The 26,947-nt window shown below is 44.7% G+C and overlaps 2 protein-coding genes across 9 annotated transcripts in view; one reads left to right on the top strand and one right to left on the bottom strand.

The window, feature by feature from the left end:
• The window catches only part of LOC116957544 (protein AF-9-like), an 87,382-nt gene extending 75,146 nt beyond the window's left edge, over positions 1-12,236 (top strand). For both annotated transcript variants that reach the window (XM_032979871.2, XM_032979812.2), the window contains exons 7-12: positions 3,041-3,113; positions 3,611-3,716; positions 4,991-5,075; positions 5,467-5,529; positions 7,674-7,745; positions 8,854-12,236. In XM_032979871.2, the coding sequence (XP_032835762.1) occupies positions 3,041-3,113; positions 3,611-3,716; positions 4,991-5,075; positions 5,467-5,529; positions 7,674-7,745; positions 8,854-8,985 (531 nt within the window). In that variant the 3' untranslated portion in view covers positions 8,986-12,236. The remainder of the gene's footprint in view (positions 1-3,040; positions 3,114-3,610; positions 3,717-4,990; positions 5,076-5,466; positions 5,530-7,673; positions 7,746-8,853) is intronic.
• Positions 12,237-13,126: 890 nt separating this feature from the next.
• Positions 13,127-26,947, bottom strand: part of LOC116957147 (integrator complex subunit 14-like) — a 98,624-nt gene continuing 84,803 nt past the window's right edge. For 4 of the 7 annotated variants that reach the window (XM_032979455.2, XM_076065725.1, XM_076065721.1 and 1 more), the window contains 2 exons: positions 19,944-20,009; positions 13,127-16,465 (listed from right to left, as the gene is read on the bottom strand). In XM_032979455.2, coding sequence (XP_032835346.2) covers positions 16,217-16,465; positions 19,944-20,009 — 315 coding nt within the window. In that variant the 3' untranslated portion in view covers positions 13,127-16,216. Of the gene's footprint in view, positions 16,466-19,926; positions 20,010-26,947 lie in introns of those variants that run through there. The other 3 variants (XM_032979693.2, XM_032979609.2, XM_032979151.2) reach the window with 2 other exon arrangements.

Genomic DNA, 26,947 nt, shown 5'->3' with positions numbered 1-26,947 from the left:
TAGACACTTTCACTTGGTGGTAATTCACAATATCATCGTTGTAAAAATGCTTACATGCATTCCTGTTTGCTCCAGCGTCGTAACGTATAAGTTCCTTGTTAGTATATTAGACAATGTCATGTTTATTTATACTTATTGTGCAATGTCCAGCTCGAGGTTACCAATGTAGATTACTGATTGCACCTTAGCTCGTGGGGAGCGGTAGTGTAGCAATTCGCGCATTGTGCTATGAACTCGGCGGCTCGAGTTCGATATCCGCTCACGGCCACCGACACCTTTTACGATTATCAGAACCGGTTCTGGGCCTCCCCTAGGTCGACTCGGCCTCAAATGAGATACCTGGTACAATGTGTAAACATTGGCACTGAGGAGAGATTAAGGTTGGTCGAGCGTTGTGTGCTGGCCACCCATCCCCTCGTGTGCCGTCCCAGGCCTTAATAGGTGCTCGCTAACAGCACTTGCCCCAAAAAAGTCTGTTAAGGCTAAAAGAGGAATCTTTGTCTGAGCTCAGTTAAGGGGAAATACACTATTATACAAGTTATGAAAATTCATCTGTGTTTTTGTAAATATTTAATTATGTGTCGATACGTCAATTGCTTAATAATTGCTTCATTTTGCGGTTTGTAGCTCATGAGTGATGGACAATGAGATGACTGATTACAAGACCTTTGAATAAAAAATATATGAGTTGACATGAAAGGTGCTGTCCCGTGCACTGTGGACCCTTCACACAACTCGAACATTTGTCTCTCCCAAAAAACGAAATGACATTGTCTCACGGTAATATTTTGTTTAACACGTCGGCTTTTGCGACCAATATCCATAAGAGGTTTATTGGGTTAGATCGCGTTAATATGTAACAACCCTTACTAGTTGGCTGTGTCGGGTGGTGGCGGGTTTTAACGACACATATATTTACGCGATCTAACCCAAAAAAACCTCTATTATGGATGATGTTTTGCACGCGAAGGTAACCTTCAAAGAGATGATTATCGCGTGTCTAAGAAGAAAATGGCTGTTTAAAAAAATACATATATAGCCGTGTGTCTGTCTCTTAATCAAATACTGCACTTTAATCATTTTAAATTATCCTCATGGTCATTGATTCTGAAAGCGTTTTTGTAAATGCATTTTTATTAAATGACTCCCGTGTACCTAAGGGACAAGGATATGTAATCTTTATCTCCATCCTGATGAACAGGCCATAAAATAGAGAGGAAATGCAATAATAATTTTAGGAACGGCTATGTTTATGCATAATGTAATGAGTTTGACGGTACATTTTCCCAAAAGTGTTTATTCTGTCCCCCATGTGTGCATAGGTAACGTGTTGAAAGCTAGGGAACGGTTGTTGGTTTAAAAGCACCAGCTCAGAAATCTGAGTTCAATTGCGGGCGTGGCACATCAGTCGCACACAGCTGATATACGAACACCACCTGGGCCTTTTCTTTGTTGACGGAACATAACAAGGGTCCCTGGAATAATTAATCAATCGACGTTTTTCGTATTGGGGAAGAAAATGTAAAATTGTTTGGGCTTATAGAGCCTCTAAATGCATTGCAACATGCAACTCCGGACGCTGTACTAAATAATGGGACGTGCGTTATGGGGACCCGCTATAGCAGGAGGTGTATTTTTTTTTAAGGTGAAGTAGAAATGAAAGATTTGTGGCATGGTGCTGACCCGCACTATTCCCTGGTGACCTTAATAAATGCCCTCTTACAGCACTAACTATGACAGACTGTCCTAAGTTTCAGAGCGTTTCATTCTCTCGTATCATTTATAAATGCTATGATATATTTTTTTCGTGATATTTGTTTGTATGTCTCCACTTTAATATAAAACTAGCGGGAAGTATCCAGCTTTGCCCGGGTCTTAAAAATATTTCAAAACTACTCTTAAAAATCTAACAGCAGTGCGTACTGACTGTGGTGGTACCTGCTATGATTACAGCAGTGCATACTGTGGTGGTACCTGCTATGATTACAGCAGTGCATACTGTGGTGGTACCTGCTATGATTACAGCAGTGCATACTGTGGTGGTACCTGCTATGATTACAGCAGTGCATACCGACTGTGGTGGTACCTGCTATGATGACAGCAGTGCATACTGACTGGTGGTACCTGCTATCACTACAGTAGTACATACTTACTCTATAGCAGTATTTATCGACTGTATAGCACAAAGTACTCACCTGACAGAGTGGCGTGGTGAGGCCTAGTCCCGTGCAGAGCCTCCGGCCTCGCCTAGATTGTCCAACCGGCCGACGTGGCACCTTGGCAGGCTGGGGCTGGGCTGTTACCCCTGACCCCCCCCCCCCAGCCACAATCTCCCCGGCCGCTCTGCAGTAATATCTACGGACTATCGTGGTAGCATCTAGCGACTGTATAGTAGTAATAACTGCACGCATTGGGGTGGGGGGGGCATCACACACTGAAGAATTAACGTCAGCGATTAGTGTATTTTGAAAGCATTTTTAACGCGAAAGAAAATGTCCCCCTCACTCCCACCGAAGGCGTGCGACTTTGGCATGGGCCATCCCCCCCACCAAAGGCGCGTGAGTTGGTATGGCCGTGCACGCGTCATAAATAAATAAAAGGGAAGTGCACACAAATCCCATTAAATCGAGAATTGAACTAATTTAAAGTTGACGGATGTGAAAAAGGAATAGCGCTTGCTCACCTCGGGGCTTACGGCGTAGTACCTGGCTATTTTTTTTTACGTAATCCCCACCGTTGGAGAGGCAAATCGTTCGCAAGCGCGCGAACACACACAAGCCCACAGACAATTTTTGACTTTTATACATAGAAGATTGTGTGTGTGTGTGTATATCGGACAGTGAGAGACACACACCGTTGGAACATATCTCACGGGATAACATTTTTGCAATTGTTTTGGGTTGCCTCTTTCAATAAGTAGCTGGCGTGGTGTGTGCCACCCCTCCGTGAGTGGCTGCCAGCAGCACTTGACTGCGCATACCGGGAGGTGAAACGGGATGCGTTTGTCTTTTGTGCCTTTGCGTGTGGCCTGTGCGCGCAGTCCGAGCAGACGAGCCCTGCCAGCTCCAGCAGCAGCAGCAGCAGCTTCACGTCGGTTCAGCCTGGCGGCCAAGGTGAGCGACCCTCCCACAAGCCTCCTGCATGTTGCACTTCTTTCGCACCGTACATAGTCAACCATGCTAGTCGGGTGCGCCGTTGAATGACAACAAACTTAAACATCGAAAAGCAGTTCTAAACAAATGAGTTTTCAGTTTAGATTTGAAAGTGCATAGCTCCAGTGGCCTCCCGATTAGCGGAAGAGCATTCCAGACTGGCGCGGAAGCGCATCTGAAAGCGCGGCAATGCAGTTCTTGCCGGCAACCTATCCTGCCGTCACACGGCACGGTCATCACACCGTGGTCCATTGCGCCCCTGACGTGGCTGCCGTGAAACCCGGGGTCGGTGAACACTCCAGTGCGTATAGCGGCACTGTGCGACGTTGCGAGCAACCGATTGCAGGGAACACCAACTTGCGTGCATGGCGATGGCGGTTGTTTTTTCTTCTTGTAAACCTCGGGAGTGGTTGTTCCTTTCCCGCCCCCTGTGTTGTTGTTGTGTGCTGCTACCGCAGGAATCCTCAACACCTTCATGCAAGAGCTGAGTAACTCGGAAGAGGAGGATGAGGACGAAAACGGCCTGGAGGATGGGCGGAGAGGGGGCGGCAGGAGAAACCACCGGTACGCACTCTGGCACACGCCTCGCCGTGCCCGTTTCCATCCGCAGCGAACAAACGTTGCTCCCGAGTGAATAGGACGATGAATAGGACGTTTCCAGCCTCAGGGCACGTGAGTTGCTTTATATAGCAAAAGTTGTGGTTGCTTTAAGACGCAAGGTTTTTGGGATGTATTATCTCTTTTCATCGAATGTCTTTTATTCACAACATGTTTGCTCTCGGGTGTATTAATGAAAGAAAAAAAGTAGAATGGCATTTTTTCTCTTGATTATGTTTGATTTATTGGCGTGATCTATGTGGATTCGCTTTGGAATCCATAAACGGAGATGTGTAGTGCATTCATCGGGCTGGTACCAGTTGTGAGTGGATCTTTGACTGAGTTGTCAACACATGGCTTTGAATAAAAATGTCTGTCCCGCACAAAGTCAATTTGATGAATTTCAACTGGCTTTTACAAGCTTGACGCATCAGTCCTGGCTGATGGATGAGCACTGGAAGCAATTTGAAGATAGTAATAAAAAAACTGATTGGAGAGTGGAGTATATCATTGCCTTTGCTGGGTTGCATTAATTTGCTGAAGCTGGAGGAACTTGATGCGTTGGTACTGTCCGCAGTTCGATTACATTGTAGACGTTGCTCTCCTTGACTCCTGAATTTTTACATTGTACAGGATTGTACAGGACCTGCTGGATAGCGCAAACTCATCCTCATGAAGACGCGTGCTGTAAGATGCTCGTGATTTAGGAAATCTTTTACAGAAGCAAGTGGTCATGTCATGCACATCTAGTTGTAGTCCATCTAACGTGTGCCAACTGGATGCATGCTAACATAAGTCATGTTCCTGGCGCTGGATATATCACAGGCAGGGACTGATTACGCAAAAGTTTGGGCCGGTTAGAATGAAGGGCAGCAGGCATTATTGTCAGCTGGCTTGGATACCGTGGCTCCACTGCTTGCATTTGAGTTGTTGTTCAGAATGAGACCTCGGCAGGAAATGTGAAGCAGATGGAAGTGGATTTTTCTCAAATCTTTCTGCCGTTGGATCAAGAAGAATTGCATTGGGCATTACTAACAGTGGATGTATGCAAATTAGTCAAAGGAAAAAATTGTGTGCCTCAAGGGCATTCAGAGTGTCGTCGTAGAGGTAATAAGGTTACGTGAGGACAGTCGGAAGCTAAACTATGATGCGCCGTTTCCAGGAAATTTAAGCCAATGACTCGATGGGTGAATGATGCGATTGGCTCCTGGGCCTCACTTCATCGTCGCTCTGCACTGCAGGTTAAGCGACGGCAGTGACAGTGAGAGCAGCAGGAGCCCTTCGCCACCTCGGACAGACCCCCCACCAAAAACCACCTCCACCAAGGTAAACAGCAACTGAACCACTTAACGCGCATTCCCCATTGAGTTCAGTTGCAGAGCTCTGTGTGCAAGCATACCAATGCAAATGTTTGTGGGAGCCAACACAATCGCTGCTGTTGTTTCTTTTCTTCTTGAGGCAGACATCACTGTTGACCTCCAAATAAATTCACCAAATATGCGTTTGGCCTCTTTGGGGGAGAGTGTTTGGCTCAGCGGTGGATTTACTAAGACCATGTGCACCTCTGCAGAGTGGGTGGTTGGCCGGTCAAGGCTTGGTTTATTAAGAGCAAATACACCAAAAGGCAACGTCGTCGTTTTATCCATCACCGGTTCTCAAATGTGGACGCTCGCCAAAGCAAACGTGATCATGGTGATGCCTGCATCTCTGTCCCCAGGCGCCAGGGCAGAAGAGTTCAGTAAAGCAGGAGAAGGTGGACAAAGCTCTGAGGAGTGATAAGGTATTGCTCAAGTGGGGCAAAGCAATTTGACAAGAAGCATTCATGTGATTTATATTAGCTTGTTTGTTAATTTAGCCCTTGACTAATTCTCTCTCCATGCCATTGATATGGATGTTTCTACAATTGAGGTCTAGCCGATTTATTAAATGGTAAATGTAGAATGTGGGCGGTTATATTGGAACACAATGGCCTACTTTTTACGAAGGATGTCGACACGTGTTCGACGTTTACCTTACAGTAGACGAAGGCCAGTGGTTATTGCTTTGAGGTGGTTTCCATAAAACACTGTCGATTATAGAAATAGGGTCAGTCATGAGAATTTCAGGCTACCAAGCTTTTAATTTTTATATATGTAAAGTCTTATGCCAACAAAATGTTAATGATCTTGATATATTTAACATCTTATTTTATATTTTTCGAGCACCTTCGCCGAAGTCGCTCTAATATAACTTTGTAATAAAATAATATTTATGCTCTGTCCATGGGTGATGATTGTGAATGGAAGTATAAAACGTCATCCTAAACCAGAAAACTAGTGGCTGGGCAATTATTGAAGTTTTTTGTATCGTGAGACAAGTGGCTTTTTGGCAGTGTTTTCCTTACCAGTAGCCAATAATTCTTGAAAGTATATAAGCATTAAAACTTGAAAAGGGAAGCATATATAATGAAGTGAGTTTCAGCCTTCCAAAATAATGACGGCTAGATTCGTGGGACACTTGTATTTGTTGTATATTTATGCTTGGCTGTTTAAGACTGTAATTATACTTTGATGGCGCAAGCCCAGCACTGTTGCCTTGCCTCAATTAATGCCTGCAGTAATGACAGCGTTTCTCGTGCCAAGTTACAAACAGTCCTGAAACAACAACAACAGAAAAAGGCACATTACATATTAATATCAAGAGAGTGCATTCGTTTGTAAAATGTTTTCCCAGCCAAAAGTATAATGCTCAAATTGTTTCCGTTCTCTAATGCTTTCTTTGGGGGCTGGTTCATCGATTCGTAAATATTGTTGGCTAAACTGAATTATAGTGGTGCCGCCGTTGGGCTAATGGCATGCTTGGCATTGTTTAGCGTTCAAAGGCACTGCGCCATTCGTAATGAAGCCACGCCTCTACCGCTCTTGGCCTTGCGCGGGCTTCTCCGCTCCTCTCGAAGCACGCGTGCGTCGCCGGCCGCACACTTTAACGTGCCAGTCGTTTTCCGGCACCACTGCACTGGATAGCCTGCACAAGGATACGTCCCAAAAGTTGGCTGCCCATACATAGGGCCACTTAGCATGCAGCCTTGTTTGCGTTGCCTGAAAACATCTGCCCAGCAGATGCGGTCTGTCTGTGAAATCCATGGCAAAGTGTCAGACCGTTGTTTGCCTCGCATCCTTTGGCAAATGGCGTCGTGTTTTCTATGGCCTTGCCGAGGCACTGCCTTAACCCACTGTCTGGATGTGTTTAGTTTTGTGCTGTGTGCATTTGCACAATAGTGTGGGCATTATGGTGTGCACTGTTTTTGTCAAACCAAGATGTAACAAAAATATATATTTGAGTGGAGGAATCCGATGAGCTATAAAGCTATTTTTCACAGACGTCCAGTATGGGCTGGTCAAGCTAAATTGGGCAAGGCGGTAAAAACAGCGTCAAAATAGTCCCAGACCACAACAAGATAACACACAGTCCCTCAGGTTCACTGCTGTCGGGCAAGTGAAAATTGTGCACGTTACAAATTAGCATTATTAATAAAATGGAACATTGAACTATCGATACACAGCTAATGATCAAAGTTACAAATCACATTTGCAAATGTCACTCTATCCAGCACTAATCTTATGCTTCAGGATATTTTAAGATTTACAATGTTTTTTCTTTATAATAAATAACTCCCACAGGCACTCTGTTGGTATGGTAGTCTAATCGTGGGTTCATACATTCAGGTGACCCGTGAGAAAAAAATAAAATAACTAATTGGACATCAGTCATTGCTCCATTTTACATTTAGAAGTAGTCTGTTGTTAAATGCGATTAGGTATTTAATGTATTTGTTGATCGAGTGAATGCAGCATCCCTTTGCGTTTCGTGTATTCGTCGTCCATTTGCATTTGAAGCCCACGTGCGTGCAAAGCGCACCACGTAACACGCAATATTGGCTTGCAGGCATACCTGGACGAGCTGGTGGACCTGCACAGGAGGCTTATGGGGCTGAGAGAGAGACATGTACTACAGCAGGTGAGCACCTGGCGCAGCCGCGGAAAACCCCACCTCAGCCTTGGCATTTTGCGCCAGTGCCCTCAGTGCGGTGAAACTAGCGCCGTGGGATCAAATGTTGCTGTGCTTCTGTCTGTTGACGTGAGCTTTGCCTGCCTAGACCGTCGTGCAAGCCAAGCGCCTGCAATCATCTACATATGCCACTGCCCTCCCGCTAAACAAACATGATGGACAGATGAACAAAAAACAGCCACTGTGTTCGTACCTTTGTACTGGCTTCCTCCGTCCTGCAACTCCCGCCCCCCCCCCCACCACCCATGAGAGCTCCCCAGCACAAAACGCTGTGGCCTTGCTCCCAAGGAAAGCAGCGCACTAATCCGTGCCACATTTCCCAAGTGTTTTGGCAGCCATCCACCACGGCTTGCAACAAAAGGGCTGTTGCAGCCGTGCTTTGCACCGACTTGCATGCGCATGCCCAAAAGATCATGTCTGCTGCACAGTCTGCAAATATTTGAATGATGAACTGCACCTTAATTTCACGACATTTTGTAAAAAAAAAAAGAAATGGTTTGAATTGTTTTCAGCTGCCGCTTAAGGTGCAATTTTTGGCAGTCACACGTCTCGTGATGATTTTGGAAACAATCACCTTGATTGTATTACATTGTTGCTCATTAATTAGGGTATGTGGAACTTTTTTAATGTTGCATTGGCAACACGGAATGTCTTTCAAGTGTACAGCTTTCTTTGATTTATCTCCCATGAAGTCTCCTGACTGTTAAACTCTCAGCTGAATTGCTTCAGTCCCTGTTAGGCAAGCCAAGTTAGTTCAAGTTACGTTTATATTTTTAACGAGGTGGCGATTAAAGGCACTGATAGTTTAATTAGCAACAGTGACCTGGGACATTAATCTATCGGTAGAGAGTTCATGATTGCTATGTTTAATCCCAATAGAGTTGGTTTGCAGGTAATTTTCAAATTTGGATGCTGACGCTTGCACACAATGGCCTACTCTGGCAAAGGCTTCAGAGGATCTTCAACGGCTGCTGTGCAGCAGTATTGCCATTGTTATTTCCATGCATCAAAACTTAAAAAAAAAACTCTTCTCGTGTTTTTTCTTTCTTGCCCATAGATTGTGAACCTGATTGAAGAGACGGGCCACTTCCAAATCACAACAACCACCTTTGACTTTGACCTCTGCATGCTGGATAAGACGACAGTTCGTAAACTGCAAAGCTACTTGGAGACCATGGGCCGTTCCTGATGGGGAGCATGGTTGAGACAAGTGGACAATGTACAGACCTGAGCAAGCCTGTTGATCTTTATTTTCACCTGTCCATTTTGTACGTGTCCCCGAATCTGTGAAACCGTCTTGCTGTGTCCTCTTCCTGCTCCACTTCATCCTTGCTCCTCAACGGCCGCCATTGGGCCCGGGCCTTGCCGCTTTCCCAAGGACATTGATGACGGCAGTCCCTCGCACTTGCACCAGGAAGCATTGAGAACTCCCATTCTTAAAACTGTAGCCCAGAAGAACAAGCGGCCGGAGACAGTCTTTGCCCAGTGATCAATATAATAGCAGACCACGCATCAGAGAGGCTGCAGTCACCTGGATCACACTGTTTTATCTCCATGAATGAAGGAGGAGAATCGGCTATGGTGTTTGTGTGCGTTTTGGTTTAGCGCTTTCCCAGGGTCAACATGAAGTTTGTAACATTAAGCCTGGGGATAGGGTTCAGCCGTCCATTATTTTGGACTCTTTGAGAGTCGTGTGAACAAAGCCCATTGCACCTTTTGGAATCAGCAGAAAACACAAAGAACCTTTCCTGAACAATCAAAACTGAAGATCTGTACACTGCCGCATTTTTCATTGAACTTATTTTTTTTACTTGTTATATTTTCGCACTTGTTTGTCCACTGTGTACATGATTACCAAAAGAAAAGTAATATTGGGCTTAAAGAGTAATGAGAAAAAGACAAAAAAATTACATGGTGAAAAAAAAAGCTCTGATAAGACATCGATGAGATTTTGTAAAATTCTGAAATGCTGTTTTTTTTGTGGGTGTGTAGCACGTTTTCGAAACTTGTTGAAATACCCATCCAATGCATATTTTGATATTCAGGGCTCAAGTGCAAAACAAAATGTGCTTTGGTTATTTTGGGATCTTTATTCTTTTTTTCTAAAATAACAATGAAAACAAAAAAAAATTGAAATGGAAGCCATGTCCTGTAATGAGCCAAAGTCCGATCTATAGCACAGAGAACCCTGAAGGTAACATTGCAAGTTGCTTTTCCAGTAATGTGCTAAATTGTGTAGCGTTACACTCTGTATTACTGAAAGTGCTTTTGCATCGAAAAGCATTTATCCATTTTTTTTCCACTCGCATTCACTCTGTTTTTCTGCATCGTTTTAAACGTGTACGTGATGTGCTTTTTATGGAAATTAGTTTTTATATTTTTAAAGGATACTCGTTTACATTTTAATATCCATGTACATTCAGTCGGAGTATTTTTTTCTCTCTTTAATGGAGACGAGAATGTTGGTGGGGTATTTGAACAGAATAGCGTAATCGTCATTGGTCTTTTGAGTGGCATTTCATAGACCTGGAATTCATTTATAACCACGCGCAGAGTTCAATCGAAGCGCATCAAACGATATTCAATGAACGCTAAGTGAATAACGTTAGAATGCCCAATTATGATTATGTTGAGCCCCATTTCAAATGTATATGAACCAGTTTATTGACTGTTTTTGACATCTCTCGAGATTTATCGCAGTTAATGTCATGGCTGTAGACCAGTGAGCTTCCACGGCGCGAGGGAGCGTTTCGCTTAGCTCTCGTTTAAAACTGGAGTACGAGGCTGGATTGTGATATTGTTACAACCACATTTGTAGATGGCGCATAGTTAATATGATTAACCAGGCCCAGCAATTACACTGATTGGCTGTCTACCGCCCGTCCCAACAATCTAACACCTGGGCTGTTTTCTCGAGCCTCTTTTTTTTTACCTTTTTCAGTTTGATTTTCAACAGATAGAGGTTTTTTTTCTCTCACACCTGAAAGATATGTCTTAAGAGTTTGTTGCCTCTTAGAGGCATGGAACACACGCACCTACTCACGTGTGCGTGTATACAAGGACTGGTTGTAGAGTCTTGAGAATGTGGTATTTAAAAAAGCTGCACAAGCATTTTAGGTTTGTTAAGCCGGTTTTGTTCAATTTATACGAAGAAGTCACCGTATTCAGAGTAACAATTGCTGTCTGAGCTGAGTGCATGCATTTAATATCCCATTCTCAAAACATTTAACTGTTTTTACGTGTATACTGTGCATAAAAAAACGGCAATGTGTACCTAACGTTGCACTCACCTGGTCCGTGAACACTTTTGGTATTCTCTACTGTGCAGTCCCATATTGCACGGTACATACTTCACGTCCGTTCATTATGGCTTAACAGACGTGGCATTCCCAGCCAGTGCCTATTGAAACAAAGAAGTAAAGGTCAGTTGTTTTTAATTCCACGGTCTTAGTTACCACTGTAGGTTGTTGTAGAAATTTTTTTAAAGAAATTATATTTATTTTCAATAAACATTTGTTAATTGTAGCCATTTTTTCTTCTTATTGATTTTTTAAAAGATATATAGATATTAAAATAAAGTTCCAGTTTCTATGTTGCTATTTATAAGCGGCGGTGGTGTTTTTATTCCACTGAGTAATGCGCACGTATGTCATCTGTAAGTGATTCAAATAAACTGAATAAAATGTATGTATCACGTGAAATGATGTTGCAATTGTTGGGCAACTTGTAAGGTTAAAAAAAAGCTTTTTTTATATGTATAAATTAAAGACCAGGCTGATCGTGCACATAATTTATGATGAACAATTAAAAGATGAAGAGTAAAAAAAAAGTTGGAAAATAAGACTTGTGTAATCTCGCTGTAATCTTTCATCGTACAGCTCCTCTTTTGGTAGTTTAGGGTGACAACGTAATCGGCTCCCGTAGTCTTTGAACAAGGTTCACATTCGTGTATGCACGTCTCAGTGGCTTGTTTTTTTAGGGCTGTTACATGTAACTGGTAAATATTATCGCACTGAATTTATGTATCACGTGTTTGTGAGCGTGCAGAAATTTAACATGAGAAAAAAAAACCCTTTTCCGCCCAGGCAAATAAAAAATAATGCTTTTTATATAATACCATATTTCTGTGAATAGCCAATTGCCTTACGCCTGTAACATTAAAACCCTTATTGTAGATTATAATACCACGTTGAGGTATCAGTCGAATATTTTGGTTAAATGCCGAACCACTGGGTGGAAAAGGTTGTAATAACAGGCAAAGTAGCCACTTCCTGCTTTGTAGGCTTGAAAATTATAATCTGCGTTGTCATGTAGAAGTTCGGTACTCTATTTGCAGGCAGACTCAACTACTGTAGGCCTTTTCTGTATGCTTCTTACTTATGTTTGTACATTTTTTCTCATTTTATATGCAAGGAAACAAAATTAAACTTGTTTTCTATACACCTGCCTGAATTGTGCTCTGATTGTATTCTCCTCGGAGGAGGAGTTTAGCCCATTTGCACGTTTGGCTGGAATTACCAAAACAGCATGGGGCCACGATCCTCTCTCTCCGTCTCTCTTGGTGGCCCTCAACCCACCGATGAAAATTCCACAATCACTTGGCCAGGTACCAATGGGGCCAAAGGATGACCACTGGTGGTTTTCTCCATTGCGGTATGTATGTAATGGGGCACTGTAGGAATGAACGAGTCACCCTCAAAACCAGTATTTCAACTCGGCAAACTTGGCTACACAAAGGAAAATATAACTCGGTTAAAAGGCTGGCAGCAGTCCTTGGGTAAATATCAATTACACGGTGAAATTGAGGGCATGACTTTCTCAATAACAGTATTAATGATAACACTAACAAAAACAATGTTTGTTCCTGGGTAGAAAGTGTTATTTCCTAATTGCCTATGCCTCAAAAGTACAGAAAATGGCTATTATTCCCCACAAACTTTACTTTTGTGACTAGGACAGTGATATTTTGAAATTTACCTATTTTCAATGAGAAAACGTGGTGTGCATTTTGTATCTTACGTTCACATAAAGTCCTGGTCACAAAAGCAAAGTTTGTGGGGAATAATAGCCATTTTCTATGCTTTTTATGCATAAGCAATAATAAAATAACACTTTTAGTACCCAGGAACAAAAGTTGTGTTACATCATGTATAATCAGCGTCTTTGACTTGGAGAGCCTATGAATTAAGATTTCTTATTGCTCTGGAATAGCGCCAAATGAGATAAGGTGGGACCTTTTTTGTCCAAAAGTGAACATGGCAAGGGCAAGATCTGTTTGACATGGGTAATCGTGAAGCTTGACTTTCATACATTCAGCAAACGACGAGGCATTTTTCTTTAAGAATAACGTGTATTAAGTAAACGGATACATCGCACTTAAAGCAAGCACATCAAAAAGTAAACTGTTTTCCACAACAACAGGCCCGTTATCCTTCACAACATGAACAATGCTGATTGGCAAATCCTTTTTTTAAAGGAACACGAAAAAGTTATACTAAGTTCACGCTCTTGTTTAATGGGCGGTAGTTTATGGCGCATTATCCACATTTCTAGTTTGTTGCGATTGTCCCAAGAACACGACCCAGGAAAAAATGTTCCGATAATATTCAATGTAGTGTTAACCACTTCACCTAAACTTGTGTCGTGTTTTCCTCTTGGCAGTTTGCAATCTATATATTTGTTTGTATAAAATACAGCCCAATAAGCAGTTTGAAATTTGACGTTATTTATACATATCAGTCAAGAGTGATTGTTTCTGGTAAAGACAACAAAACGCAACCGCACACTCGGTTGCAAATTGGAATTTGGTTAAAAATAAATGTACTGCCATTAAATTTTGGTCTCCACTTTTAAAAATGTTGGAAATTTGTATAAAACTGAAAAATGTAGTAGCCAACTCGTATACCGTGGACTGTGCTCAGCTTAAAGGTGCACTGCCGCGTGCTACACCTTTCATCATGCCAAGTCCGCCAATCAAATGCTATTTTTTTATGCTAATTCCTTTGTCGAGGCACCTTAGTCCCTCTCACACAGATTAAAGGTCGCAGTCTGAGCTTGGCTCTGTTTCACTCCAGCGCAGTCTTCGAGACAGGCTGGTCCCTTCACCTGATGAAGGCCGCTTGTGTTGTGGCCGAAACGTCGTGATTTTTTTTTTTACCTACGTGACTTTACCGAATAGAACCAAAGAGTATGTGCTCAGTGGTCAAGAGGCGGCATTTCCATGCTTGGCTTCAGGTCACCGTGGCAGCTGTGATGATCAGTGCCGGGCTGGTGGTATTGCTCGGGCTGTGTTTAAACCGCACTTGCAAGAAGGCAACACGAGAGGCTTGGAGTGCTCCTCCAGCAGGAACCGTGTTGTATAAATAGGGGCAATCGACATCGGCGCGCGGCAGTCACAAGCACGACACGATTATATACTTAAAACACAACCGTTTATACATCACAACAATGGTATCAGGCTTGGCAGCAGGGTGGCTGTGCCACTATAAGTTGATGGCAAAACACAACACCCGCGGTAGCTGTCACTGCCAATTGCACTAAATGTCACCGTGAGCCGGATGATTTAACAGCGTGTCGTGAATAATTGAGCACTGATGCGTGCTAACGAATGCAGCATGAAGGATGCTCATAATTGAGAAAAGGGATCGGTGGGCAGCGGCGTCCGTCTTGAGCGGTGCTGCTGGAGTAATGTTTGCAAACTACGGTACCAGCAGCGTATGAACAGCGCGCCGATACAAAGCAACCCCCTTTTAAGCGTTGCTGTTAAAAAAAAAATATTTGAGGGCAGTTAAAGTGTCAGTTTACAAGGTTACTCAAAAGGGGATTATTTCCTCAGGGAATATTTTCCAGGATTCCCAAGCTCTCGATTCCTGGACCTCACCCCTGCCTCCCGCCCCCTTCGTCAGGAGTTGGCAGGGGGGGGGGGGTGGAATGTTTTTTGAAGCTCAGACGGCCCTGGCTGAAAAGAAAAAAATGAAAATTTTAAAAACAAAGGGGGAATGATGGTGTACAACTGTGGCGTATGTATTTGTCGTGACAGCAGCAAGCAGCAAAAGGTCAAGCTGCTAAATATGCACACATTCCTGCGATTTCTGAGGTAAACTAAATGTGTGACTGGAGAAAATATAACCGTAAAAAGTATAACAACGTCAGCTTGAAAACGACAAACGTGAGATTACGTTACTTGTATAACCTTTAGCAATCAATAATCAGAGGTAACCTTGCCAACTGCACTTTTAAACCATATTTTTTGTCACAGTCCGTCAGTGAATTTACAACAGCTCTTAGCACAAAAAGACACCGAATTGGCACGTTACATAAACACAATGAGAAGAATTGCACATGTATATTTTTAAGACAATGTTCTTCAAACGTATATATCTTTTTGCCTTACGGCCACTTGGAGTCTTTGCAAATGGCCCTAATAGACTTTTGTATGGTACCATGCCCATCACTTTTATCAGGCAAGAATATTACCCTGAAGTCAAATTGACAACTTAAAGGCATCGTTTAAGCCTCTCTGGTCAGAGCTCAAAGGGAAACTTGAAAGGGAAGGGATAATTTTTCCATTCCTCAGCCCTAACTGGAAAAGCCCATGGAATTGCTTTGCGCAAGTAGTCAAAACCTGGCATTTCTCTTTCCGTCCTTCATTTATAGACAACTTTCCATGCAGTTACACTGCGTGACTTACCACATTTTTATTGAAGTGCCACATCACCCCTGGTGCATTCCATAGGAACACTCAGAAAGCACGAACACAGCATATACATCAAACAAACAAAACTGTAATCAGTTATCCCCACTTGCATTACACGGCTAATCAGGATACGTTCACGTTTCGAATGTGTCAGAACGCACGGATCACGTACTTTGTATTGATACTCGTCTTCCTGCTGACACACGTGCGTAACTGAAATAAGCAACACGAGTGTTGTGGGTTGCACAGGGTGCACATATGCATCCGATCTGGGTTTTCATATTTCCAACAAGTGCAGCCGTTTGGGTGCAAGCTGTGCGTGTTGAAGCTCCCTGCTATGTCCCTTCTCGAGGAGGAGAGGGCACTTTGCTGTTACCAAAGCGAAGCTTCGTTTACTGTGTCGGTTTTTCAGAGTCGTGCCGTCTAACTCTCCGATGCGCGTTTTTGGCTTGTACTGCGTGCGCCAGTTCGGCACCATGCCTGATATTTTATTCCAAGCGCTGCGCACTTCAGGGATTGAACTAATTGATCCCGTAGAAGCTCCCACAGCACGTGGCGAAAAACGTCGGGCATCGTGCCGCAAAGGGACCGCGCGGTCGCAGCCCGAACACGCATCGGAGACAGCCGCACCGGTCGCGTGGAAAAATCACCGCAGCCGGACGAGTTCACCCGACAGCCACCAGCTACAATGTCCGCCCGGCCGTCGCTCGCCCGGAGTGTGCGGTCACTCGACCCCGGCGCAGGAGAAGTTGGTGGGCAACGGCGCCACGCAGCAGTCGTACGCTGCGGCAGGCTGCAGGTCGGGGCGCGCCGCCAGCCGCATCTGCTGCGCGGCGTGCGCCAGCTGGAACGCGGCGTCGGGGTGCGCCGAGCTGGGCAGCAGCGTGCACTCGCGCTCCAGCACGTCGGCCACGCCGCGCAGCAGCTCCCAGAAGCCGAACGCCAGCGCCGCGCGCCGCAGCCGGTTCAGCTCCTGCGCCGAGCGCGCACGGACAAGGGGGGGGGGGGGGGGGGGAGACTTTTGCTTGTCTCCGGAGGGCCCGACTCTCGCGAGATGTCTGGCCACGCCGCGCCTCCGATTAGCGCGGTTGGCCGCGCGCGAGTGCGAAGGAAGTTCAACGCACGTCTGGCGTGCGAACAACGCACGTGCATGGCCCTCGAGGCACTCTCCTAGAGCTCTGTTGAGCGGAGGCCCCTCTACCGACCGTGGCGTGAGCATGCAATTGCAGGGCTGCACCTTTACCCATTGCGTTAACATTCACTATTGCATTCCTAAACAAGGGTAAGTTCAGCTCATCTTGTACCAAGATATTTTTTTTTTTGACTCAATGACCGCAACAATTCCGGTGGGCTCAGGATCACTGGAAACATGCTGAACGATATTAGGGTTGCGTCTCGCTATGTGAATGAATACAACAATTTGTTTAGTTTCAGCTTTGACACTGGACCCAGTTTCAAAGCTGAACAGTGCCGTGTGTTAAAAGGCAATGAGTTGACAGACCCAGGTGAGAGGTTGGGGAAATCCTAGAATGGGTTAGGAGGCACAGCGGTTCTCACTAATTGAGTACCAAGGTCCAGGAAAGAAAAGACGATGCATCTGGGCAAGAGATCAAAAAAACCCAGGGGGCAAGGTCAAGAGGCTAAGGGTTATGAGGTTGTGGGGCTAAGGTGAGGATGTGAAGGGTCAAGAATGATGTTGGAAGGACCCGGCCGAATAATCATGGGTTGCAGATGAGCCTCAAACCTGAGATCAAAGCCCAAGCAGGGAGCCACAGCGTACAAACTAAACTTTTTTTATTTTACCAGGTAAGGCCACTGAGCTATATACCTCTTTTCCAGAAGCCACCTGGCCACAAATAATAGCTCAACGAAGCGGCTTATCATGTGTAAATGTATAGCTGCCAAATACTCGAAATGTATGTTTCTCAATGTGGAGGGAAAAACCGGAGGAACCACAAAAAAAATCCACGTGACCACGGGGACAACATTTAAACTCCAAATATACAATAGGCATTGTTAAGGTCGGGATCGAACCCACAACCTCCTGTATACCAGGCGAGGTAGCTAACTTCTTGCCACCGCGGCGACAGAAGCGAGGAGCAGGCGTTGAGAGGGGCACAGGCTCTATGTGGCAGGGACGTGTGGTCAGGGGAGGCAGAGCCTCACCTGTCACACTCCAATGAAAGTAGCTGTTACGAAAAGTAAAAAAAAAAGAATAATCAAATTATATAAATATTAAGATTTTTCCACTGATCTGTGTTATAAATGCCATTTCTGTACGATTCCAATCATTTTTATAGTCAAAATCGCCAAATTTGTACAGCTCCGCTGCAAATACAGGAAGAGACGAGAGGTGAGGCAGCGACGAGCTCAGCCTCCCCTCTGATTGCGCAACCCCTTAGTAACTGGATGGAGCGCGGGCAATAAGCGCGTGCCTGTTACTATCTCAGTATGTCACCAATGTAATGTTTGTAGACCCCTTCATTTCATGTCTTCGCCTTCCATACTCCAGGTAACTTATTTCACGTATGTGTATAAAGATATTTAGGCTCGCTGGTCTCGTCATGAAACTGCAATGAAAAAGCACCAGGGGAGGCAGCTATTACATCTGCCTCACTAAGGGGGATGTGTCTAACACGCCCCCCTCAGTGAGGCCACGCCCCCCTCAGTGAGGCCACCCCCCCCCCCCCCTCAGTGTGTGAATCTGGCTCTGACACTAGCCAGTGCCTCCCCAGCCATTGACCTCACTGCACGATACTGCTATGTGGAGAGTCTGAGTCAAAAGACTTGGCCCTGCGAGTTGGACCAAGCAACACGCTGAGTAAAACTGAGGCTGTAATATTGGTAGGTGAGAAGCTTGTGGTGAAGGCAGGGAATCGATTGTAGATAATCACACGTTTTAGGTGGCCCGAATAAGCTGGCTTGGTGGTTATAGGGCCAGGGGTGGGAATATGGGAGTGCAGAGAGCGTATGTTGGGAAGGGAATTGTAAAGGCACACGCTGATAGTTGGAGAGCACAAATTGAAGGTTACATGGAATGGGTAGGTGGTCACGTGATAGTGGTATGAGACTCTGGAAGGGTTTGGGAGGTCAGGAGGTGGGGGGCGGGGGAGACCTCAAGTTGGAGGTTGAGATATCCTTGCAAATTTGAAGGGCCCAAGTGAAATATTACAGGGCCCAAGCAAAAGGCTTCAGGGTTCTGGGCCAGAAGTTTTTAGCCCTAGACTTGACTTCAAAGTCCAGCCAAAAGATGTGAGATCACAAAGCTAAGATAGGAAGTGTCGATGTGGCCAGAAGGAAGTCCTCTCATTTGAGAAAACTGAGTAGCCCTGGGAGTATGGAGTTGTCAAGGTTGTGGTGTTGGGGAGGGAGGTCATGAGGCCCACGTGAGAAGTTGACATATCTTATTACTGGCAGCCAGAAACTCCGGTGGGAAATCAGGAGGCTGGGGAGGGTAAATAGGGCAACTTATGCCATTTTACCTTGTGTTTATGAAGAGCCTCCATTTATGTTTGCTAAGTGAAGCATGAAGCAACACTTTGGTCACAGACCACTCGGGCACAATCGTCACAATCAGATCTCAACAGAGGACACGGTGCGTTATGGGCGCCACGAGTTAATTTTAAAATACTTTTGTTGTCTCGGGTTTGCGAGCGCATGACCTACTTTGACAAGTATCTCAAAACACTGAACATGCCATGTGCAAATATGCATTGGATGTATCCTGTAAAGAATTATAATTTTATTTTGATGCTGCAAGTGTGCAACATGTTCTCAATGGCGATTTAGCCTTAGGGACCTATGTGCAGAGATTTGCAAGTCTAAGAGTAAGCTTCAGGAGGTGTTTTAAGCCCAGAGGAGCTCAACTACAAAACATTCTCAAAAATGGATAAAACAAGCAAATTTCACTTTTTTAAGAAAATAATAAAATTTACTCCCTTCTGTCATTTAATCCCTCCTGAGAAGGCCTCCACGCCCTCCTTTGGTCAACACGTCTTTGGCACGCGCAAATAAACAGGATGAAACCTTACAGTTGTATAAAGCTCGACGAAAGAGTTAAGTTGAATATTTTAACCTCATGGCAGGATCCCAGGGTCCCGAATAAACGGAAGTCAAAATCGTCATTGATTTATTTAATTTTGGCGACTCCGTCCCACGGCGCACATAAACGCCGCGACCCACCTGGCGCGGATCATTCTGTTGTCGTGTCGTTGCCAAAATTGCTGTAGTCATAAACAACACTTTGAAACTTTGATTAGCGCATCGTGTAGGGCTCGTCGAGAGGAATAGACTGCCGTGTCGTTCGCCTTCAACAGACATAAAATGACGTCGCAAAGCAGTTTATGCGAGAGCCGGGGGATTATGGGACCCCGGGGTCCCGGCCATGAGGTTAATTTGTGTTTGAAAGGAAAGAATGTTCAGTGCTGTCCTGACCGATAAGACGAGCTGACCTTGTAAAATGTCTGCGTCTTCTCAGGCAACTTTCTTGCATTTCTCAAGATCTTCTGAATGTCAGCCTGGTCAAGAGAGGGGTGAAGGCAAACACGTGATGGAAGTTATGGGGGGTGTAAGTACAAAAGTTATTTACGAACATTGCATTATGATGGAGTACTTTAGTTACAAATCGATAAACATTAAATATTCACTAGTGCTTTAAGAGATATTAATGAGGAAATTTAGACACATTTGCAAATACATTTTATGAAGCGTTATTATCTGGAAGAAATACATATGAGCAAGAAAAAAATACTTGGGAAAAGTTTCATATAATAAAATATTATTATTATATTTTTAAGGACAATTTCAGAAATGTTTTCGGAGTTTCGGATCACTTACACGGTGTAACAATTTAACATGCCTTCGCAACGACATCTGATGCCACGTGACACCATTCTTTGCAGAAAAAGCCTGGAAGTAGTGTGGTAGGTGATATAATTTCCTATAACGTCATACTTTCGGATGAATCCAAGACAAATCTTTTTCCAGATCATTCCAAATTTCGTATATCAGCCGGATTTTTTTTTATATTTTATCGGATGAATCAGAAAATCGTGAATATATCCCTACAAAATGACCAGACAGAGGCTATAGAACTATCTGCGTCAAATCCCCCTGCAGGCATCGTTTCAGTAAATTAGTGGATGCCATGTATTTCTATCGGTGTAACAATCGATGTATGTATGTATGTTGAACTTCTTTCGCACCGTACGTAGCCAACCGTGCTAATCTGAGGTGCAGAATGCTCATAAATTTGCCAATTAATATCGATTCTTTCAGCTCCCGATACACGTATCGATAAACATCACGTGTACAGAAATCAAATGCTTTTTTCCATTTGTGTATGTCGTAAGGAGTTCCACGTGATCCCTGCAGCCACCAGAGGCCACTACATACATCGCAACATGGAAAAAAAAAGAATCGATTCTGGAACAGAATTATGATTTTAAATTGTAGCAATGCCACGTAGTGATTCATCGTAGGAAAAATATTCACCAAAGTTCAAGCGACATTCAACTCCCTCTACCTCGCAAGACACGCATGCCCAGAGGTCGGGGAATCCTCATTCACCCTCCCCCCCAACCCACCACCGGCAATCTACAAATTGCCTTTCTGCAGTGCATGCAATTTGTGCGATTGATTGTAAGGGGTCGATGGCAGATGAATAAAATAGTGCAATGTTTGAACTCTCTTGATTGGAAATCAGACGGAATATACATTTAGATTGTAAATGCGTGGGTTTAGGCAACGTCCCGTGGAGACTCTGTGTCCGTGTGTGTGCGGGAATCAGTGGTGCAGTGGTTAACGCACTGGTCTACAAACCCGGATGACCTAAGTTCATCAATTTCTGGCCACGAACGATACCAGTGGTAAGTAATATCTAAGCAGGTCAACCCAAGACCTCTCCAAGGCTGACTCAGCATTAAATTAAGACTTGACGTGGTGTGTAACCATCAATAAATTTAAGACAAAGGGCACGGCCACCCACCCATTTTTGTGCGTTATGTAGGCCTTCTAGGTGCTCGTGAACAGCACTTATCCCAGAAGGCTGAGACGAGACAGGGGGAGCTTTGCTCTTGTGTGCACGTGAACGTGGTTTGTGCATGTCTACGTGCATGGTAATCCCACAACAGCCTCTACAGTACAAGCAGTCCACGCTTGGACGACACAATGAGTTCCTGGAAAACCCCTTGTAAATCGAACCCTATTTTCCCATAGAGAGTGGAAACCGTAGAAACATCATTATTTAACAGGGTTTAATTGGTAAAAAGCCACAAAAACACGAGACAAACAAAAGCTCCACGCCAAGTCATATCGGAAACCAGAACAACTCTGTTCAATTGTGTTTGGAATCATGTCGGAAGATGCCTCGTAAATAAAATTTCTGCCTCGTAAATCGATCCATGGTGACATTATATAAACATCGTAAACGTGGATCGTCACAAATCGAACTGTCGCAAACTGGAGGCCGCCTGTATTTGATTCCTGGTCATATATGCAAGTGATACCTCCAATTATCACGGTTGGCTACGTACGAAAGAAGTTCAACATTCAAACATGCAAACCCGTCTTTTGTAAAATGTGCACCACTACCTTCGTGTCGTGTGCCAACACAACACCAGCGCTAGTCCCTGCCGTACCTCTCCCTGAGTGTGTCATGCCGGGCCTGAAAGAAGGTCACTCACAGAACCAACCCTCACATAATGAAGAGTCACAATGAGGAGTCATTGTGTGTGTGTGTGCATGCGTGCAATATGAATGTCAGGTGGCCGAAAGTATTTTTGTAAACAAGATAGTTTTTTTGTAAAGATGTACCAACCTAACTTTACGCTAATATAGGACTACATCAAGTAAAACGATCCATGCTCAAATTAATTATAATGATCATCTCCATTGCCAATCCTGAGCCAGTTATGGACATACTCTACCATATTCATATCAGCCGTGGTCAATCCACTGTTGGATGAAGGCCTCTGCCGGACCGCCGCTATCTTCTCACGGTTCCGTGACGTGATACACCACCAAGTGCCTGCACGCGAGCTGCTTTCACAGCTCCATCTCCTCGGTGCACGTCCTCTCGGGTGCGTTCCACTCCTCGGCTGTCACTCCGTCATTATTCTCGACCATTTAAATTCAGGCGGTGGGGAGCATAAGACAAGAGATGATGGGCTGCAGTCGCCCTGCAATGGACCCCTGAGCAGAATTTGAACTTGAAACCATCACATAGCGAGGCTCTGACATTTAAGCCGACTATTGCAATGGGCTAGAGTCTCTACACACTTTTAACATCTTGTTTTTAAGGGTATTAGACGACCTGCCAATCATGCTCCTTTACATAAAACATAATCTGCATTCTATACACAATGACGTCTCCTACAAATCACAGCCGTGCATTACAACACATGCGTGTATATATGTATTGACGGTGCTTCATTTCAGCTGAAAGAGTCCGCAACGCTCTTCCGGTAATTATTATTTTGGCGCGCCGCCATCCCGTCTCACCTTATTTTGTCCTAATATTTTTTTCAATATATATAAAAAACCTGTTTATAGTATTAGAGTAATATAGGATAGACCAATATAGGAATATTATGGATAGGCATATCTCGTAGTCCAGTGGTAGTGCCTTACGCCGATAATGCCGACCGACTCCAAACCAGCCTAGCAGCGTTCTGGAAAATATCTTCAGAGACAAGGGCCTAGTGCAGGGCAACCAAAACAAGAAGAGGAAGGAGAGCCAATGCTTTTATAATTTGGTAAAAAAAAGAAACCTAAAAATTTCAAGGGCCGCCACGCGCGTCAAAAACGTCACGAAGCGGTCCTTAAAGAGACGCACGTGGCTGAGTCGCAGGTTGCCGACCCCTGGCGCTGGCGAGATACGTGATCTCTGTTTCACGTGCGGTGTGGGACAAGCGACTGGGGAGGGGCAGGGGCGGGGTGCAAACTCAGGTGGAACGACCTGCGGAGGGAGCGCTCATCCCGCAACCCGCACACGGCCAGGGTGGGGGCACACAGCTTCAACACGACCTGCAAAATTACTAATCTCACCCGCACGCGACAAGCAGCGGCGCTCATTTACAGCGCTCGCATTAAACGTTCTCATCTGATAGCGCAGGAAGCTCATTAGTTCACTAAATGCTTCCTTAAGCGCAGCTCACGCGCCCCTGACGGGCCCACAGACGTTTCATTGGAGCGGAACAACTCGAGAGCGCTTCAAAAAGTGTGACAGCTCGGTGGCAAAAAAAAAAACAGAAGAGGAGCGCTCCTCTTCAAAGCGGGAACGGAGCGACACATTCCCCATCTCGCAGCGGGCGCGGACACTCCGGCGCTTCGCTCCGCCGTTTGGCGTCTGCTTGCTCGAGGGACGCGGTTTAGCACCGCGGCGGCCAGTCAGATGGTTTCGTCACGTCTCCAGCAAACAAAAATAAACAGATAAATATTCGCCTGAAAAACTGCAAGCGCCCGACTCCAAAAGGGGGCTATCTATGAAAACGGGCAAAATAAAAAAAAGCTATGAAATTTTACAGAGGAAAAAAACCCTCGAAAGCAATTGAGCAACATTATTCTGTCGCAATGTGGCTCGGTGCAGAGAAATAAAGTGAGCATTTTGGGTAGTCACGTGATCGGGCAACAGCTTCTGTTCGGCAGAGTTCTCCCCGTGGGATCAGTCGGCGCCACGAGGAATATCTGCTCAAAATTACTGACGGGATCGACGCGGGCACCGACACCGATGGAGGAGACCAAACCCGTGCCATCTGCCTCGTGGTGGCGAGATGTTAACTACCTCGCCTGGTCCTGAGTTCGATCCAGAACTTCACGCCTGCATATTTTGAGTTTGCACGTTCTCCCCGTGGTCACGTGGATTTTTCTCCGAGTCCTCCGTTTTTGTCTCCACATGTTGAACTGTAAATATGTTGAACTTCTTTCGCACCATACGTAGCCAACCATGCTCATCGGAGGTGTTGGAGGAAGGACAACAAACATGCACTTAAGAGTATTTGGCTCATACACATTTCTATTTGATAAGCCACTTTGTTCAGCTATCAGCCAGGTCACTTCTAAAAAAGAGCTATATAGCTCAATGGGCCTTACCTGTTAAACAATTTTTTGTGTATATAGTTTTATCTCCGCGATCATCCTCTCGGGCAGCCTGCAGCTGTGCGTGGCACCCAATGGCGGTGGCAGACTAAGGCAGCCGGTGGCCTAAGATATGGATATGTTGCAACAATCAACACTCTTCAGAGGAAGGCGTGACCTCAACGCGAGAATGTTTCATTAAAGGGCAGCCCAATTGATCGTGAGGATGCTAAAGCGAGCGTGGGCTCTGCTGCCGACATCTCAAATATAGATTTCTCACACGCAGCGAAAAATGTCTCGTATCAAGCTCTTCCAATTAAGCCAATTACTGTAAATACTGCAACGTTTCCAATTTCCTACGAAATATTTTTTTCTCCTTCTCACAGAGCGCATTAAAAAGTGAAAGAATACAGAAGATTACTTAGATGAGGATAGAAAGATGCGGTGGGTGAAATAAATTAAAATTAAAATACTAATCGTAACGTTAATAAAATTCGGATCTCAAGCCTGTTAGACTTTTTGAAGGCTCACGGAGTGCTTCTATCAAAATCTGCAGTAAACCTTTGTTCCAATGGGAGGTCGCCCCTTCTCTACTGCTGCTATTCCTGCTGCCCCGTGATGTGGAATTTCCTTCTTCTGGAAGTCCACACTGAAAATCCCAATTCTCTGCTCGAGTCCAGGCTAATAATTTCCTCTTCCACCTACGACTGTCTCTCTCATGCTCTTCACCAACTACACTTATACTATACCAGTATCCCATCTATCTCTCTCTGTTTAACACGTAGGCTTTCGCGACCAATATCATCCAGAGTCACACCATCACCCCGGACAGAAATCTGCTCTTATCAAGACGCTCATTCATCGAGCTAAGAAAGTGTCAGATGGTGACAGTCTGAGAAGTGAAATCCGACATGTTAAAGAAGCGCTGCAAATGAACGGTTACAATGATGCACAAATCAACAGGGCATTGAATACCAAAACCAAATAAAATAACAAGAGCATTGAAACTGCCTAAGTAATAAAAACGATAAAAAAAATACCGTACATTGCAGGAGTAACTGATAAACTAGCCAGATGTTTGGAAAAACAAAACATCCGAGTCAGATTTGGCACGGTACATAAAATACAGAATTTAATATCTGGTACAAAAGATGCATTACCGAAGCTATCAACAGAAGGTGTGTACAGGATTAACTGCACGTGTGGTAAATGTTATGTTGGGCAAACAGGACGAATGATCAGCACGAGACTAAAAGAACATCAGAGAAATATTAAATTCTCCCAAATGCAACTGTCAGCAGTAGCAGAACACGCGGGCCAACAAGGACACTCAATTGATTTTGATAGTTTTGTGCAAAACTAGCGACGACTGGCCAAGACTAATTAGAGAATCTATCGAAATTGAAAGAAATCTAAATAACTTTAACCGTTCGGATAGCTACCGTCTTAGTGCTGCGTGGAAGCGAATAATCAAATAATACGTTATTTAAATGCATGCCTATAAAGGGCAGCGTACTTCAATAGGGATTACCGTTGGTAGGGCTATTTTAATAAACACAATAGACAGGAAGGACAAGTTCAAAGGGCTCGCATAATACACATGCATAATGTACGTTGCTTCAGTAATCCCCCCCACCCCCACATTGTACAAGAGCGCAGAAGGGTGGTCACCACATCTACGCCTCGATATAAGGAACGAAACAGTAAGATTTCTCCATATCTGGCTGTCGCCTGATGAAGCTAGTTGTAATTACTGGTGAAACGTTGTACTCAGTTTGTAAATGTTGTGGCTTGGGCTCTCCAACACACCGGCGTGCTGTACTAGTGACAAATTGGCCACGTTCTGTTTACGACACATTTATATATTTACGCGATCTAACCAAAACAACCTCGATTATCTCTCTCTGGCCTGTAGGAATAATCTCTTTTTCTCCGCTCTAAAAAAATATATATCCTCGAAAAAAAACATATCTGTGCTTCGTGCTCTGTAGATGTGCCATGGCTTATCCCCCGTCTGCCCAGCGTCTGGGCACTGCGACTGGTTATACAGTGAAATCTAAACTGCATTGGCAAATGTCGCGGTTAAAATATCTGCGTCTGCAACTCGTTCACCTTCGGACGAAATTCCGGCCGGCCGACCGCAACGTGGCATTGCGCGGCGACGAGAAGGCACAAGGTGTGTTAAAATGCGCTCGGCGTAACGCCGTTGCCGCAGCAGCGCTGACGATATCAAACATTCACCTCGGGGGAGGAGGAGGAGGAGGGGTGGTGCCGGCGGCGGCGGGGGAGGGTGAGGTGAGGGTGATGCCCGACTGTCTGCGCCTCAAACGAGGACGCAGCATCGGCCGAGACAACTCTCGCGTTGTGAAAATTACGCGGC

The sequence above is a fragment of the Petromyzon marinus genome, chromosome 1 (genome assembly GCF_048934315.1).
Source record: "Petromyzon marinus isolate PM22_M1 ecotype Great Lakes invasive population chromosome 1, UKy_Petmar_22M1.pri1.0, whole genome shotgun sequence".
Lineage (NCBI taxonomy): Eukaryota > Metazoa > Chordata > Hyperoartia > Petromyzontiformes > Petromyzontidae > Petromyzon > Petromyzon marinus.
This window is presented reverse-complemented; position numbering and strand designations above follow the sequence as displayed.